This window comes from Pristiophorus japonicus, chromosome 15 (assembly GCF_044704955.1).
Source record: "Pristiophorus japonicus isolate sPriJap1 chromosome 15, sPriJap1.hap1, whole genome shotgun sequence".
NCBI classification, from domain to species: domain Eukaryota; kingdom Metazoa; phylum Chordata; class Chondrichthyes; family Pristiophoridae; genus Pristiophorus; species Pristiophorus japonicus.
In genome coordinates, this window is record NC_091991.1 from 16,915,845 (window position 1) to 16,933,838 (window position 17,994).

The 17,994-nt window shown below is 39.5% G+C and overlaps 1 protein-coding gene across 2 annotated transcripts in view; it reads left to right on the forward strand.

Annotated features, from left to right (window-relative positions):
* LOC139281413 (protein O-mannosyl-transferase TMTC2-like) overlaps window positions 1–17,994 on the forward strand; it is a 156,432-nt gene that overhangs the window by 122,461 nt on the left and 15,977 nt on the right. For both annotated transcript variants that reach the window (XM_070901573.1, XM_070901574.1), the window contains 4 exons: window positions 649–727; window positions 1,940–2,061; window positions 8,055–8,136; window positions 14,089–14,203. In XM_070901573.1, coding sequence (XP_070757674.1) covers window positions 649–727; window positions 1,940–2,061; window positions 8,055–8,136; window positions 14,089–14,203 — 398 coding nt within the window. The remainder of the gene's footprint in view (window positions 1–648; window positions 728–1,939; window positions 2,062–8,054; window positions 8,137–14,088; window positions 14,204–17,994) is intronic.

Below are 17,994 nucleotides of genomic sequence, written 5' to 3' on the forward strand. Positions count from 1 at the left end.
CCTGTAGCTACTGCACATGTGCGCCCACTGTAGCGCGCCTGTGCAGAGGTCCCAGCACTGTTTTCAGCGCAGAGACCTGGCTCCGCCCCCCACAGCTCATGCTGCGCCGTGCCCAGCTCCAGAGGACCTGCAGGGAGCCGGAGAATAGGTGAGTTTTTTTTAGGCGCACTTTGTGGCGCGAAAAACGGGCGTCCAGGTCCGCCGCGGCCCGAAACTTGGGCCCTAAGTCTGTCTGTGGGGCAAAAAATAGCCACAGAATCCTTAACCCTGTAAACCCATAACTATGTACCCAAGCTTACAAGACACCCCCACTTTAACAGACACCAATTAACTGCTTTTGGATACAAAAATACAAATGCTGGAAGTGCAAAGCAGATCGATCAAAATCTGAAAAGTGAAAAGGTAGGTTGCTATTTCGGGCAGAGATCGTTCATCAGAAAATTAGAAGAGAGGATTTCTACCCGACTGCTCTTGTGCACTACCTAGCTGTTGACTCAGGTTGGTACAAGCCTGGGAGAAGATTTTTTATCCACTCTGTTGATGCAGTTATTATATGGCCTCGTAAAATCAGGAGAAAAAAGAATACATTGTTTTTTTTTTAAATACATTTTGTGTTCGAAGCAACTTTATTTCTTTTTTTCACCGCAGGATGCACTAGTTGTTTATAAGGAGGCAATACAGAAGATGCCAAAACAGTTTGCACCGCAGAGCTTATACAATATGATGGGTGAGTGTACCATCAAATGCCTTGCAATCACGCTAGTCACATGTACAGAAGAGAGTGTTTGTGTTTTGTAAGGATATGTTCAGTGCAATGGGTCTGTAATAATGTCATCCTTTCAATCAATTACTGTAAAGCAGCCCTTCTGAATTAACTAGCCCAGTAATAATATATCATCTGATGGAACTGGCTCCAGTCAAAAGCCTCAAGTAAACCTTAAGCTGATGAATTTTTCAATCAAAATCAAGCTCGGAGACATAAGTAAGGTAACATTAAAATAGCAATGTAGAGCACAACATATGTTGCTTATTAAGCAGTGAAATAACAATTCTTGTTATATTAGTCAAAGTACCACATTAAAAGTGCTGTTAAAGAGTAACTTAAATAGATCTTGTGTTTGAGCCTATGGTTGCACAAGTACCAGTGCTTGGTTCGTGTTGCAATCCACAGATTGGGTTCATTACAACCACCAAATGAGTCAAAGCATATTGCAAATTTATTGTCATTCCACTAAACTTAGTTAGACTATCACTCACTACATGTCTATAAAAACCTCTTGTCCAAGGAAAAGTGTTATTGTGGCAAAACATGATTTATCTTAAGCTATTCAGTTTTAGTTTGAGCAGTCACAAAGGAAATACGTGAATATCGGTAATATTCTAAAATTGTCTTTGTGACTAATGACTCCCTAGTTGAGCATAGACGTATCTGGACGGGGGTTGATAAATATAGTTCAGACAATCCAATGCTTAAAAACAAATATTGTACCTGTAGATTTAAACATGTCCTTTTAAGTTCGAGCCAAGCACCAAATACCCATTTTGGTTGTCTCCTTGGTCAGGGCTGCATTGTTTTCTCAGGAATGTGATGTTAGATTAATGCTGCTTCTGAGGATGTTGGCCTCTTACCTGTTGTAATATATTAGTCTCTGGGCTGAATAGTGCTTTGGAGGAGTAAGCTCACTGGTGACATGCTTCATTTCTATTTCCAGTCGGCACGGTTGAGTTTCAAAAGGTCATTACTCAAACTGGACATCAAAGTACTGTAGGCTAGGCTCCTCTGTTGTGTGGAATCTGCCCATTTGTTAACCTGTCATATTATAACGAAACACAGGAGTTGGACATATTTAAAAGATTTTCTTTGGTATGCTCACGTTATGAGAGAGTTTCATTAAAGATACACATTGCACTGACCTGTGACCTCTGTCTGTACCCACAGGTGAAGCGTACATGAGACTGAACAAACTGACAGAGGCTGAGCACTGGTACCTGGAGTCCCTGCATTCCAAGCCCGATCATATCCCTGCCCATCTCACATATGGGAAACTTTTGGCACTCACTGTGAGTTGACCTTCTTAATATTAGCGTGGTCTTTATGTAACTCATGTTTCACAACTTGTCCCTTGTGAGTTTGTGCATCCAGGATAAGGAGCTTGCAAGCAAGTCTGTAGATCTCAGTGCTTAACTTCATCATTTGTGCCTGAACCATGGGATATTTAACTTGTTCACATTTTCTTTAGTCAGATGGTTTTCTAGTTAAAACACGTTAGGTCTGCTTCCTGAATATGTTTGAATAATATAGAATCATATTTTTCTAATTAAATTATAGTTATTAATTTCAGTATGAGAATGTGGATCACTTGTTGACTAGAAGGCACATATGGGGTAGCGATGTCCTGTTTGCACTGCTGTTCCATGGTAATGGTATTATGATGGGTGTTGCTATTGTTGTTTCATGCAGCAGACATTTTCAGGGTGCTGGCCCAATTGAGGGTCTTTTAAAATCACACTGGCAGAGTTCAAAGGAAATTGGTGTACTCAGTTTATAAGGCCCACTTCATCACAGCACATGCACTCAAACTGATTTGACTACTAGTAGCCCTGGGAATGAAGGGGTCAGACTACTGTAAGTAGATCCAACAATTTCAATGGGCAACAGTTTCAAGAGCAACATGGCACTCTTACTGTTATATTGAAATTACCACAGCATTACTCCAACATCAAGTTACTCATTTAGATTCTTGCCAGAGGTGGTTTAGGTGCTCCAGGTTCATCAGTGTCACACTACAGTTCTGGTGCCAAATTTATCTGTTTACTGGTGTCAATTTGGCATCATATTCGTGTAACAGCTGGCAATATACTACACAGAAATAATATTGCACGTGAATCCTCTTTTCCTCCAGGTAAATTACCATTGTCGAGGTTTGAAAAATTCCAGCAATTTCTAAAAAAAAAAAGGAGGGAGACAGAAAGCAGGAAACTATAGACCGGTTAGCCTAACACCTGTGGTTGAGAAAATACTAGAGCTCATTATTAAGGAAGCAGTAGCAGGACATTTGGAAAAGCATAATTCAATCAAGCAGAGTCAGCATAGTTTTATGAAAGGGAAATCATGTTTGACAAATTTGCCGGAGTTCTTCGAGGATGTAATGAGCAGGGTGGATAAGGGGAAACCAGTGGATGCGGTGTATTTGAATTTCCAGAAGGCATTCAATAAGATGGGTGGGAAAGCAAATTGTGAGGAGGACACAAAAATGTGCAAAGGAATATAGACAGGCTAAGTGAGGGGGCAAAAATTTGGCAGATGGAGTATAATGTGGGAAAATGTGAGGTTATCCACTTTTTGGAGAAAAAATAGAAAAGATTATAATTTAAATGGAGAAAAATTGCAGTGCTTCAGCACAGAGGGACCTGGGGTCATTGTGCATGAAACACAAAAAGTTAGTATGCAGGTACAGCAAGTGATCAGGAAGGCAAATGGAATGTTGACTTTTATTGCAAGGGGGATAGAGTATAAAAGCAGAGAAGTCCTGCTACAACTGTACAGGGTATTGGTGAGGCCACACCTGGAGTACTGCGGTTTTGGTCTCTATATTTAAGAAAGGATATTCTTGCATTGGAGGCTGTTCAGAGAAGGTTCACTAGGTTGATTCTGGAGATGAGAGGTTAACTTATGAAGATAGGTTGAGTAGGTTGGGTCTATACTCATTGGAATTCAAAAGAATGAGAGGTGATCTTACCAAAACATATAAGATAATGAAAGGGCTGGACAAGATGGATGCAGAGTATATTTCCACTCATGGGGGAAATTAAAACTAGGGGGCATAGTCTTAGAATAAAGGGCCGTCCATTTAACACTGAGATGAGGAGAAATTTCTTCTCTCGCAGGGTTGTAAATCTGTGAATTCACTGCCCCATAGAGCTGTGGAGGCTGAGTCTTTGAATATATTTAAGGCGGAGATAGACAAATGTTTGAGCGATAAGGGAATAAAGGATTATGGGGAGTGGGCAGGGAAGTGGAGCTGAGTGCATGATCAGATCAGCCATGATCTTATTAAATGGTGGAGCAGGCTCGAGGGGTCAAATGGCCTACTTCTGCACCTATTTCTTGTGCTCTTGTGTAATATATAACCTCGGCTGTGATAACACCACCTGGGGAGCAATGTAGAAGTGGGACAATGTTGACGGTCTCACATAGTTTATTTTTCTTCTGTCAATAATATCAGATCCCTGTCTGCTTTTAAAGTAGCCCCATTTTACTCTCTTTGGCACAGCTCACATGACTGGGGGTTGACCAGTATTTTTAAGCCAGCAACTCAGAACTCCCATTTTATTTGTCAAATAAAATCTCCTTTGGTATTGGAAAGGCTCATAATTCTTGCCTGTGTGATCATTCCTTCCAGAAGTTGGAATTGATTTCCACAGTAACCAGATATTTTCATTGTTTATTTATTTTTTTTGTTCTCCACCTCTTTTATATTCCCTAAATGTTTGGCACCAATGGCTGCTGGAATATTTCCTTTATTGAGTTGGATTACATCATGACTGGGCACCTAAACCTGTACTTCAAATATAGTTGAATTGTAAACTAATTATCTCAAGCTTTCCAACAAACTGGCCTTTACATGTGTGTTTGATGGACTGTTTCACCTCTATTTCTGGAGCTACTTTCCGAAGGCAGCCTTTGTTCAATTTACATATATTATGTAACCAACCCTATGTAACCTGTATCATACCACCACCAGAGGGCATATCTGCTGGAGTCCCAAGGGATCCCACATCCCTTGGGAGCACTGTATATAACCAGGCCTCCTATGCTGTACCAACACTCTGGAGTTCGAATAAAGGAGCTAAGGTCACACTTACTCACGTCTATAGTATTCAGTTACATTACCTTATTTATGAACTTAACAACATATCTCCCATACTCCGTGCCAGCATCACTCCATGATTAGCCAGAGAGTAGCACACAAGTGCAGGAACAAAGTGGGCATATGTGTTTTTCCTCTACATTCGATATTGAATATCCCAGTTCGATGAGGCAATATATCCAGCAGGACACACAAAACTGTAAAAACATGTTCCAACTCTGACAGGCAGACTCACGATACAATCAACTGTGGGATCTTGAATCTATGACTATAAATCTTGACTGTGTGGTAGCAGTCCACTGCTGAAGACATTTTACTTTGAAAATCATCTTATCAGGAACGAATTGGAAATCGTATTGGCTAGGATATTTTATGTAGAGAAAGATAGGAAAAGAACTTGTATTCATATAGTGCCTTTCATGACCTTAGGATGCCCCAAAGTGCTTTACAGCCAATGAAGTACTTTTATGATGTAGTCACTGTTGTAATGTAGGAAACAAGGCAAACAATTGGCACACAGCAAGGTCTCACAAGCAGCAATTAAACAAATGTCCAGATCATTTGTCTTTGGTTAGGTTGAGAGATAACTGTTGGCCAGGGCACCACAAAAACTCTCTTGCTCTTCTTCAAATAGTGTTGTGGGATCTTTTACATCACCTGAGAGAGCAGTTGGGGCCTCTCATCTGAAAGTTAGTTGATAGAGTATTATTAGGGTTCTACCATAACAGTGAGTAATACCAATGTTAGGCTAGAACTAGCAAACCAAAGATATGACCTCATTGCCTAGTTTATTATTTTGGTTTGGCACTGAGTCATTCCAGACTTCAATTCACTGTTTCCTGTGCAAGTTACACATATTTCAAAAACCACATGTTCCTTTCTTACTCTGATATATAACAATAACACAAAGATACATGTTTTGATTGGTGTCTGTCTAGTTATCCAAATACATTAATTTACATTGAAGTGCACATTATGGCATCAGGCATTGCACTTGTTTGCAGCATCCTGGGGATAGGCCACAAATTAAATTAAGTCAATTGAGTTCTTATTGAATACAAATCAACAGAGACAGATGGCAAGAATTTGTCATTTAAATTGAAAAGTCAGTTTACTTAATGAATATTAAATAATAAATGCCATACTATTCCAGTGAGTTGCTGTGAGATGAGGGGCCTTTTTTTAATTTGGGCTTTTGAGACCTTTTATTTTATTCGTTCATGGGATGAGGGTGTCATTGGCATTTATTGCTCATCCCTAATTGCCCTTGAGAAGGTTGAGGTGAACTGTCTCTTAAACCGCTGCAGTCTGTGGGGGTGAAGGTGCCCCCACACTGCTGTTAAGGAGGGAGTTCCAGGATTTTGAACCAGCGACAATGAAGGAATGGCGATATGTTTCCAATTGAGGATGGTGTGTGACATGGAGGGGAATATGGAGGTGTTGGTGTTCCCATGTGCCTGCTGACCTTGTCCCTCTAGGTGGTAGAGATCGCAGGTTTGGGAGGTGCAGTCGAAGAAGCCTTGGCGAGTTGCTGCAGTGCATCTTGTGGATGGTACACACTGCAGCCACGGTGCGCCGGTGGTGGAGGGAGTGAATGTTTAAGGTATTGCATGCACCATAACTAATCTAGTGGTGCTTCATGTTTCCATTATATAGCAAGCAATCTTTTAAAGGGGAAATGTTTGCTTTTCCTATTATACAGTTTTAGCTTTTTCTTTGCATGTTAAATACATTTAGTGCCACAGGTTTCAGCAGACAGAATGTGCTTATGCTGACCAATCAGTCCAATTCTGTCTAATGCTGATTTATGATTGTATATGCCAATTGTACAGTTTAGTCTGTTTATAACTATGCTGTGTAAAATAAATTACTATGCACAGGGCAAATCCATCAATATGATGCAGTGGGACCCATTTAAACACGTAACATTTAAACAAATATCAGGCTATACAGTATTACATAAATGCTTATGTCGCAGATTATGTTACCATGCAATAATTAATGATCTGAATTTTTATATAATGTAACATTTTTAAAGATGCAGCATTTTAATTTCAGTTGGAGTCTTTCTACATGTGGTTCTCGCATATCGCGCTCTCTCTCTCTCGCTCTCTCTCTCTCTCTCTCTCTCTCTCTCCCTCTCTCTCTCCCACTGTTTAATCTTGCTACCTATATCTGTCTATCTACCTTTCTATGAGAATTAGTGGCTCACTTTAACTCTTAGATTGGTGGGATGTCTAGGGAAATAATTGTCTCCCTGGGCTGACCACCTTTTGATTTTAAGTTTTAGCTCACAGATGTGATATTGAACCAAACAGTAATATTACAGCAGATTTATTATTATATAAGTTTGTCAAGCCATTTTTGCAAAAGACAATACCTCTTTAAGAATACAAACCTCTAAGAACGTTACGCAGAGCTTGCAGCTCAAAGTATATATAGTATGTTGTTTTTTTTCCCCTTATAAAACGTTCCTCCATTTCACACACAATTTACGAATGGACAGTAGATGACTTCTTCCCAGGCATCGTGAGCCAACTGCTAGATGATGGTGCCAATCGTGGATTAGGCCTCCAATCCTTCGAGGCAAGCATCTGCCCTAAATTGACAGGTTGACCTGGGACTATGCTGTATGGGGAACTGTAAAGTTTGTTAGTTCTTCAACATGTGGAGCATTGTGGATATTGAACTTTCTTTAAACTTTTCTCATTGACGTGTATTACATTTAGTTATAAATGTCCTCATTTGAGATGTGCTAACCTCAACCAATAACAAGAATCAGTTGTCATTTACAGTGAGACCCTGGAGAACCAGCAACTGGAAAATGTTGCTGTAGGTTTGAACACACCTGTTGCAGGATTTAATTTGAAATATATCGATACTGGATAAATTCTGTTTATGACCTAGATAATGCATTAAGAAAATTTAACCAGCACTGATATATTTTGTGCATATATAAATGTTAAAATAATCACCTGTGACATAAACTAATCACCTCTGTACTATTTAACATTTATATATGCACAAAATTGGTGTGCACTCATATTGTGTGTTTGGAATCTGTCTACTGGAGGTAATGAGGTAACGTTAGCCAGAACCTTGTTTTGTTGCTCATGATTTAAAATGAAAGCTGTGAGATGTTTAAGCCTTTTTCTGAGTTAGGATTTCTTTGTTGATTCAAAGGGGCGTAAGGAAGAAGCTGAAAAATATTTTTTACGAGCTATCCAGCTAGATCCGGCAAAAGGAAACTGCTACATGCATTATGGTGAGTTCATTTTTAACTCGGTGTTTAACTTGGCCCTACTTTTGGAAAGAAGAAAGACCTTGCATAATGCCATTCACATCCACAGGATGTCACAAAATGTTTCACAGCCAATGAATTAATTTGTAGTCTATTGTTTTCTGGACATAATTTGTGTACAGCACAGTGCCACAAACAACGATGAGCTGAATGATCAGTCAATCTGCTTTGGTGGTGTTAGTTGAGGGATAAGTGTTGGTCAGGACACTGGGAGAGCTGCCTGCTCTTCTTTGATAAAGTGCGATGGAAAAGAAAGAAAGGACTTGCATTTAAATAGCACCTTTCACAACTTCAGGATATTCAAATGTATTTACAGCCAGTGAAGTACTTTTGAACTGTTATAACGCAAGAAACACAGCATCCAATTTGCTCACAGTTGTTCCCACAAACAACAATGAGACAAATGACCAGGTAATTTGTTTTTAGTGGTGTTTGTTGAGGGATAAATATTGGCTAGGAAACCAAAAAAACTCCCACGCTCTTCTTTGAACAGTGCCATGAGATTTTTTACGTCCACTTAAGAGGGAAGATGGCTTAATGTTTCAGCCGAAAGACAGCACCTCCAACAATGCAGCACTCCCTCATTACTTCACTCGATTTATGTGCTCTGGATTGGGACTTGAACCCACAACCTCCTGACTCAGCGGTAAAGGTACTACCCACTATGCCAAGCTGACACAAGATTCCACATTTTGTTGCTTCTCATTAAGGCAACACAAGAAAGCATTGAATAATAAAGGCCACCCTGCCCATCAAGCATGTTCGATCCATGTACCATTTGCAGTCTATCCTAGCATGCGTCTACCAAAATTATTTAATCATTAAAGAGCATTCTGCAGAGTGTGCCCCTGAGCCTTAAAGATAATTCAACAAAATTACAGAATAGCTATCCTTGCACCTCCATTATTCAACTCTACTTTCCACAGGAGCCCAGCAGCACAGGAACTATTGTGATCCATGGAATATTTGATTTTCTCTGTCCACATCTAACCTTCAGTCCCATTCCTAACCAGATATTTAACCAGCTCTTTTATTAAAGAAGTTAATCGACGGCATTAACCTTTGCAGAAAGTTTGATTTTTCAGTTGCCTATCACTCTGTCAGGAGGAAATTTCTTGCTTGAGGCTTGTTCCAGTTCTCCTTGTGTCCTTAGTCCTGTGATCACAATCCAAAGTAATTAGCCCGTTTATATCCACATTATTTATTCTTCTCAATATTTTAACGATTGGGTCACCGTCCTTGTTAATCATTCCTTCATTAAAAATACGTTCAACTTTCTTCATTACTTAAACATCTCAATCAGCTTTGCTTATCTCTGAACCTTCCTTAATTCCAGTATGGTGGACAAAACTGCATGGGATCTAATCCATGATCTGTACAAGATCACAACAATTTGCTTCAATGTATGCCCTTGAGTTGCAAACCAATACTTAAGATTTAGGTCAAAAACAAAAGCATCCATGGTTATACAGTGTTTAAAGAAGATAATGAAGTTCCTCTTGTAATTTTATGTCATTATGCTTAGGCCATGTTAATGATTATCTGAATAAAACCTTAATATTTGAGAAATAATTTTCTAAACCTCACTCTGATCAAGACTTGGCAGATAGAATTGTCTTCAGCAGAAGCGTCTCTACAATCCCATGTGTATGGATTGCATAATAGGTTACTCTTTGGATTGCCTTTAAGTGTTGTGATATAGTTGGCCTTTTTTTAACTATATGATAGCATGGTACATTGGAGTAGTAATGCCCTTCACCATGTGCTCATAGGCAGAAAAGAAAAGGAGGTGCGGTAAAATATTAACGTGGATAGAGGATTGGCTAACTAACAGAAAGCAGACAGTTGGGATAAACGGGTCATTTTTAGGTTGCCAAACTGTAATTCGTGGGGTGCCACAGGATTCAGTGCTGAGCCTCAACTATTTGCAATTTATATTAATGACTTGGATGAAGGAACCGAGTGTAATGTAGCCAAAATTTGCTGATAATAAAAAGATAGGTGGGAAAGCAAGTTGTGAGGAGGACACAAACAATATCCAAGGGATATAGGTAGGCTAAGTTAGTGGGCAAAAATTTGGCAGATGGTGTATAATTGGGAAAATGTGAGGTTATCCACATTGGTAAGAAAAATAAAAAAGCAAATTATTATTTAAATGGGGAGAGATTACAAAATGTGGTGGTATAGAGGGATCTGGGAGTCCTTGTACATGAAATGCAAAAACTTAACAAATAATTAGGATGGTAAATGGAATGTTGACCTTTACTGCAAGGGGGATGGAGCTTCAACTGTACAGGGCATTGGTAAGACCACATCTGGAGTACTGCGTACAGTTTTGGTCTCTTTATTTAAGGAAGGATATACTTGCACTAGAGGCAATTCAGAGAAGGTTCACAAGGTTGATTCCTGAGATGAAGGCATTTTCATATAAAGAAAGGTTGAACAAGTTGGGCCTATACTCATTGGAGTTTAGAAGACTTAGAGGTGATCTTATTGAAACATATAAGATTCTGAGGGGGCTTGACAGGGTAGATGCAGAATGGATGTTTCCTCTTGTGGGGGAATCTAGAACGAGGGGGCATAGTTTCAGAATTAGGGGTCACCCACTTAAAACAGGAGGAATTTCTTCTCTGAGCGTTGTGAATCTTTGGAATTCTCTACCTCAGAGAGCTGTGGAGACTGGGTCATTGAATGTATTTAAGGTGGAAATAGACAGATTTTTGAAAGATAAGGAAGTCAAGGGTTATGGGGAGCAGGCGGGGAAGTGGTGTTGAGGCCAAGATCAGATCAGCCACGATATTGAATGGTGGAGCAGGCTCGAGCGGCCAAATGGCCTACTCCTGCTCTTATTTGATTCCCCCATTCTGCTTTATGTCTGGTTTCAGGTTCATTACTGTAATGAAATGCATGGCAGTGAGGTCAAATCACCTTTGGACTACTCTTGTGCATTTGTTAGCAGCTGGTTCAGAATAATGTTTTGAGCTACAGTTGGCACATGGCCCGGGATCAGGAACGAGATGTAAAATAATAAAGTGACTTACCCTTAAATGATAATAAAAATAATAATCAAGTATAGCCATTTTAGTTTATTTTTAATACTTCTATTATACATCAAGATTCTAAAGATCACATATGTGTTTATAGATTGGGTAGAGCTGAATTGAAGGACATATAACATGCCACACACGGCCTCAAATTCAGCTGGGAGACTTCAATTGAAGAACATATTTGTTTAAAAAGTTCTGATTTGAAAACGCCCCTGATTACTATTTAAATAGAAACTGTGGAATTTCTATCAACTCTCTCTTTTGACCTTCCATTTGAAGCTATGATTATAGACTATTTAGGCACAGCGTATTCTAGAAGTGTTGCCACTGTCGATTTGTGTTTCTGTTTATGCCTGTGAAACAAAAAATAGCTCATTGAACGTAACTGACAGCAGATTTAGAACAAAGGAGTTTAAAAAAAAATCACCACTTTCCAGAATTTTAGTTCACTTAATAATACCGCTTCATGACCTTGAGACTATGCTGTCAGACAATAATGGACACATTCTTAATGCATTTGCGTGATATTTGTCTTTCTGCTCTTCTATCAGAAGTGCTAACCCGATTGAAAATAAAATTGGTAACATAAAATTGTGTATCTATTGAAATAATGGAGAGAGAAATTTCAGATAACTGGTGCTTAGCATTTTTCTGGTGCTAACCCATGTAATTTCAGGACCTGAGTATTTTAAATTACTCAATGTTATACATAAGAAAGAAATAACTTGCATTTATATAGCGCCTTTCACAACCAACGCGCTTTACAGACAATGAACACTGTGGTCACTGTTGTAATATAGGAAACACTGCAGCCAATGTGTGAACAGCAAAGTCTCACAAACCGCAATGTGATAATAACCAGATAATCTGGTTTAGCATGTTGGTTGTGGGATAAATGTTAACCAGGACACGAAGGAGAACTCTCCCGCTCTTCTTCCAAATAGTGCCATGGGATCTTTTATGAACCGGGGCTTCGTTTACTGTTTCATCCGTAAGACGGCACCTCTGACAGTGCAGCACTCCCTCAGTATGCACTGGAGTGTCAGCCTAGATTTTGTCTCTGGAGCAGGACTTGAATCCATAACCTTCTGAATCAGAGGTGAGAGTGTGACCACTGAATCAAGGCTGACAATGTTAAACTGATTGGAAGTAATTTTCAGCTTCAAAGCAATGGAAATCTAATCATTGGATATGAAAATCGGGCAATTCTTTGATTGGAGGGTGATCCATTCTGCCAGATTACGACTGAAGCAGTCAAGCTGAAAATGATCCTCTTGATTTTCAATCCATGGCGCAAAGATTGACAGTTTAATGATTTGTTTAACAGTCATGAGTCACACATTAAGGTACTGAATATAGATTTTAAAAAAAATGTTCTTACAAGCGTTAAAAAAGTAAACATAAATAACTAGACTCTACTGTCTCGCGATTTGATATTGGCTTCAACATTTTCTCCTCTAAAGTTGTTCCAGTTTTGTTGAGAGTTAGTAAAGCAAATGGCCATAATTTATGGCCCCTACTGGTGCGTATGAGGTGCACTCTCGCCCGTAGGGGCCGCACAAGTTCCGAGTTTAGGCAAGTGTTGCACAGGCACTAAGACCAGAACTTGCGATCTATCAAGAATTCGCATGACAGATCACACACATTCCCGGGAAAAGGGCCTCCACGGGCGGAGAGTTAGGCTATTTGCCCAGTGTACGCCTGGCGTAAGGCCTGCTTTTACCAGCGTAAGAGTTTGATAACATTTTATTTTTATGTTTTTTTAATCATTTATACATTTAACAACCCTGTGCAAAAAGGCAAGTTTAGATTTAGGCCTGTTAAAACGTAAATTTATTTTTCAAAAAATTAAATTTTTGTTTTAAATATTTAATTAAATGCCATTTTAATTAATCTTAAATATGTAATGTTTTTTTTAAAAATTTGCTGACTAGATGTATTTTTTGGGGGTATTCCCATTCATACTTTATGGGAGCTCCGTACATACAGAATCCCCATAAGCATGAATGGGGATTCCCTTCTTTGGTTGGGCTGGCCCAGCTGATCCCAAGGGGGCTTGCGAACTGCATGTGCCCCTGGGATACGTGGGCGTCTACTCAGGCTTACGCCTACAGGCCCAGGATCACAAGTAACTGTGGATCCCGAGGCAGAAGGTAAGTGCTTAGATTTTTGCTGGTCGGAGGCTTCCGCCCGCAGGAAGCCTCCGACTGCAAATTCAGCCCCGTTGAAATGGTGAAATTGTAACCGTGTTGCATCTTATTGTTAAGCCCAGAGTTTTATGCAATTTTATTAATATTAAGATTCTGTATCATTTTAAAATGAGTTGTTTAGGGGTTTTCCCTTGTACAGCCTGTGTGCACTGTCCACAAGACCATGAGGTCCTTGGGGTTTTTTCCTAATCATCCGTTGTATCTTCATCAGAAGATCCACAGAAATCTGGAGAACAGCATTTTCCAGATTAGCTAACAAATTGCTTATTGTTTGGTCTTCGAGAGAAGAACATATTAACCATCTTTCACCTTGGTGCCTCTGTATATTGGGAGAATATACATTGCTCAATTCTTTTTCCAAATTCTTTCGTCGAAAGAATATTCACAAAATTCAGAAATGTAACAACTGGCACAGGGTGTCCCCCATCCCTAGTTCTGCCCCCTTGCCATCGTTTGGCTAGCTAGGGGCAGACAGAGGTGTTGTCCCTTGGAAGGCAAATAGGAAGTTCCTGGAAACAGCACTACTAGATCGCTGCCATGTTATGGGAGGCCCTGGCCCAAGATAGATGGACTGGTCATTGGGAAGGAGTTGAGTTTGTTGGTCTTGATGGTCTTTTTCTGTTCCTAAGAAATACTTGCATTTTTATGTTTTCTCACAGGTCAGTTTCTGTTGGAGGAAGCTCGCTTGGTGGAAGCTGCTCAGATGGCTGAGAAAGCGGCTGAACTGGACAGCATGGAGTTTGATGTTGTCTTTAATGCAGCCCACATGCTCAGGTTAGTTCTTTCCTAACAGTGGATTGCGTCATGAAATGCGTTTTAAATTAGGCCCTCGAACACTATGGATTCTGTTATCTGACACAATTTTGGGGGGAAATAAGCATTTTCTAAAAAAAATAATGATTTAAGGGCTAATATTTCAAAGTGGCAGACTTTCAAATCCATTTAAAAAGCTGCAGCATCATGCAGTAATTCTGTATCCCTCTGTGCCTAATTTAACTTGTGTGCTAAAGCATTTAAAAAAAAAAACCCATACGTACTTGATCTAAGTGACCTTGCACAAAGCTCTGAAGGGCAGATTGCAGTAAGTGCTTTGCTGGCATGAAGTATTTGGAGAAAGGAAATGATACACTATATACTTTTACAGCTAGTCTGTCTTCTGATGAAGTTCCCTTGCAAATGGCCAAAGTTAACTTTTTTCTTGATGTGTATAAGCTTTCACTGGGAGTCGGTAAGTGGAGGGGGAAAAACACAATCGGGAACAAATGCATCCATTACTAACTTTTCCCTCATATGGAGAGAAACATTTCACAAATAAACAGCATGCAGGGAAGCCACAACAGAGTGGCCTATAAATTAAGTCAATTCCTTTACTTGAGGCAATAGACCGACATGAACTTCTGCATTAATTCCTGGTGCAATTATGTTCAGAGTCTGAGGAAACAGGAATAACCGTTTTCTTCAAGAATAAAATGCATAACATTTGGAGGAGAAACACAGACTTGCAGTTAAGGTACCACCCTTTGTAACTGCGGGCGTGGTCAGACTGGAGAAACAACTTTTATAAAATACAGTTAAATGCCAGATTTAACTTCTGTATGCTTGCAGATATCCATCAGCCGTTACATTAATTTAGAAAGAAATCTTGGATACTGCTCTGAGAATCAGCACAAATAGTTCACTTTTTACCTGATTTAAATGTTCTCAAATGAACGTACTCATATCTCATTGAAAGGTATGATGTTATTAAAAGACGTGACAGGGTAGATGCTGAGAGGCTGTTTCTCCCTAGCTGGAGAGTCTAGAGCCAGGGGTCATAGGCTCAGGTTAAGGGTTGAGAACTGAGATGAGGAGAAATTTCTTCACTCCGAGGGTTTTGAATCTATGGAATTCTCTACCCCAGAGGGCTGTGGATACTCAGTTGTTGAGTATATTCAAGACTGAGCTCGATAGATTTTTGCACACTAATGAATCAAGAGGTATGGGGATAGAGCAGAAAAGTGGAGTTGTAGTAGAAGATCAGCATGATCTTATTGAATGGCGGAGCAGGACTCGAGGAGCCGAATGGCCTACTCCTGCTCCTATTTCTTATGTTGCACAGAAACCGTGGACATCTTGAATGCTGATCTAATTGCCGCTGAGCTGCATCTGGTATAGGCTGCATGTGGTGATACCCCAGGCTTGAACAGTCATTACAGTCATCCCTTCTACATTCATCACATTCAGTTTTTATTCACTAAATAATCTTTTGCAGAGTGCTCCATTTATCATGTTTACAGAGCACAACACACATCTGTCTTCTGCATAAACTACATGGTTTCAGTTATTTTTATATTCTATCGAAATGTGGAAAACTTAGAAGTAAGAGGAAATATTCACACCGCAGAGGGAATTACGAAAAGGAAAAGTTTTACTCCAATTTGACTGTCAGTTCCTGATGAAAGAATACAATTCATGGTGAAGAGATTAGCGCTATCAATACACATAAGCGCTTATACAGGTCCAAGTGCATCATTTTAATTTCACGTGGGATATCAGCCGCACATTCAATAGAGCATTACTTCAGATTCATAACTATTTTTCCCTAAATGTTGTACGAAAAGCCTTATTGATGGCAGGTCAGCAGCATAATGTACAGCAATATGTCATATGAAATGAAAAAGTAAACCTTCTGGATTCTGGAACAGTTGGCTGAACCCTTAGCTGAGGGGTTTACATGTTACCAACAGCCACATCTGTGAAGGAATCACACTGTGGCCAACCAATTCCTGTGCTGCCCAATAATTAATGGTGCGCCACCATGAACTGAGGGGGTGGTACGGTCAGATCATTTTCTCTCAATGAATTACAATCTCTAGGATAGTACAACACAGCCAGTGAGTAACCATGTTAAGCTGACCCGACATCATCTTGTAGCGGAGAGTTTATCACCAACGTTATTGTTCTCAGCTTCACAAAAATAAATAATTCTCTCTGTGGGCTCGGGACCATCCCCTAATGTTTCCTGATGTGGAGGAAGAAGAGGGGGGAGAGACATAATTATTTGCAGAAATGAAAAACTACTGACTATGAACTTTAAAAGTGTCGGTATTTGAAAACAAACTTTAGGTGGAAACATACTGTGACTATTGTAAAAGTTTAGATGAGGGATGCAATGAAAACAGTATATTTTAGCTTTGAAGCTTCATTCATGTGGCACAACAAGGTTTTGGCTGCCATTTCAAAGTAAACTGGCAGTTGTTGGGGGTGAAAGTCCTGGGTAAGGGAAGCAAGATCAAGCAAAGGAAAGTAAAATCTGTCTGAAATGGGAGGCTTGGAGTCGCATTTTTATCCTGGCTTGATAGGTGTAATATTAATAAATTACTTTCCAAATATTCAAAGTGATTTGCATTCTGTACTCACATGTATGTTTTTGATTGCAAGGGGCCTTTATAGAGATGAATTATTGCACAACTCTGGTTCATTGAAATTGGTATTTCTTTTACGGCAAAAGAGCAACGTTTCAACTAAGAACAGAGAGTGGTTAAATTCACTAAAAAGGATGTAAGATGTAATTTTTTTTCTCAGGATGTGAGCAACATTGGCAAGGTGGCATTTATAGTTAATCTCTACTTATCTTGAGGCATTAAGAGTCAGTCACATAGTTGCGGTGTGCAACGGTCACCACACGGTTAAAAGAAAATCCACGCATAGACATCTTCCACTCCTTCAATTGGAGTTCAGGACTGGAACATCTTCATTGAAACATCTGTGAACACATGTGGAAGCAAGTCATCCTCGTTCGAGGGACCGCCAATGATGATAGTTGCGGGATTAGAGTAGACAGAGATGGTAGGATTCTTTCCCTGAAGGGCATTAGTGACCCAGTTGTTGTTTTTTACTGTAATCCAGCAGCATATAAATGTTCACCGTTCCAGTGTCAGCCCAAAAATGACCACATTTGTGAAATTTCATTTCACAACTTGCCATGATGAGATTTGAACTCATAACCTCAGGGTGTCCAGTCCAATCCAGGCGAGTAACCATTTCCCTACTATAATCTGCACTGATGTTCTTCATCACATGATTTGTCACCTATTCTAATTCTACTCGCTTGCTTGATCTCCATATCCTTTTAATATTTGTCTCTTTATAAGCAACTGTCCAATTCCCTTTTAAAAATTAATTTATAGATTCTGTTTCAACACTGATTTGTGGCAGAGAATTTCACATTTTAAAATGCCCGCTGTGTAAATAAGTTTATGTTGTGATTATCTGTGCTCCCTCATTACCATTGCACTGAGCACTCAAAAGAATCTGTCACTATTTATCTTATCGTAACCCTCCATCATCTTGAACACCTCTATTGAGTCACCTTTAAACTTATCAGCTCCAATTTATTTTTTAACTTCTTGCGTTGTTCTTCATAATTGTAACTCTTCATCCCAGGTGAAATCTTAGTGAATCTATGGTGCACTTTTTCCTTTGCTTTGATATCCTTCTAATAGAGAGTAACCAACATTGTGCACAATACTCTAACTGCAGCATAACTAAGGTCTTGCTTAAGTTCAACATTATCCTCTTGCTTT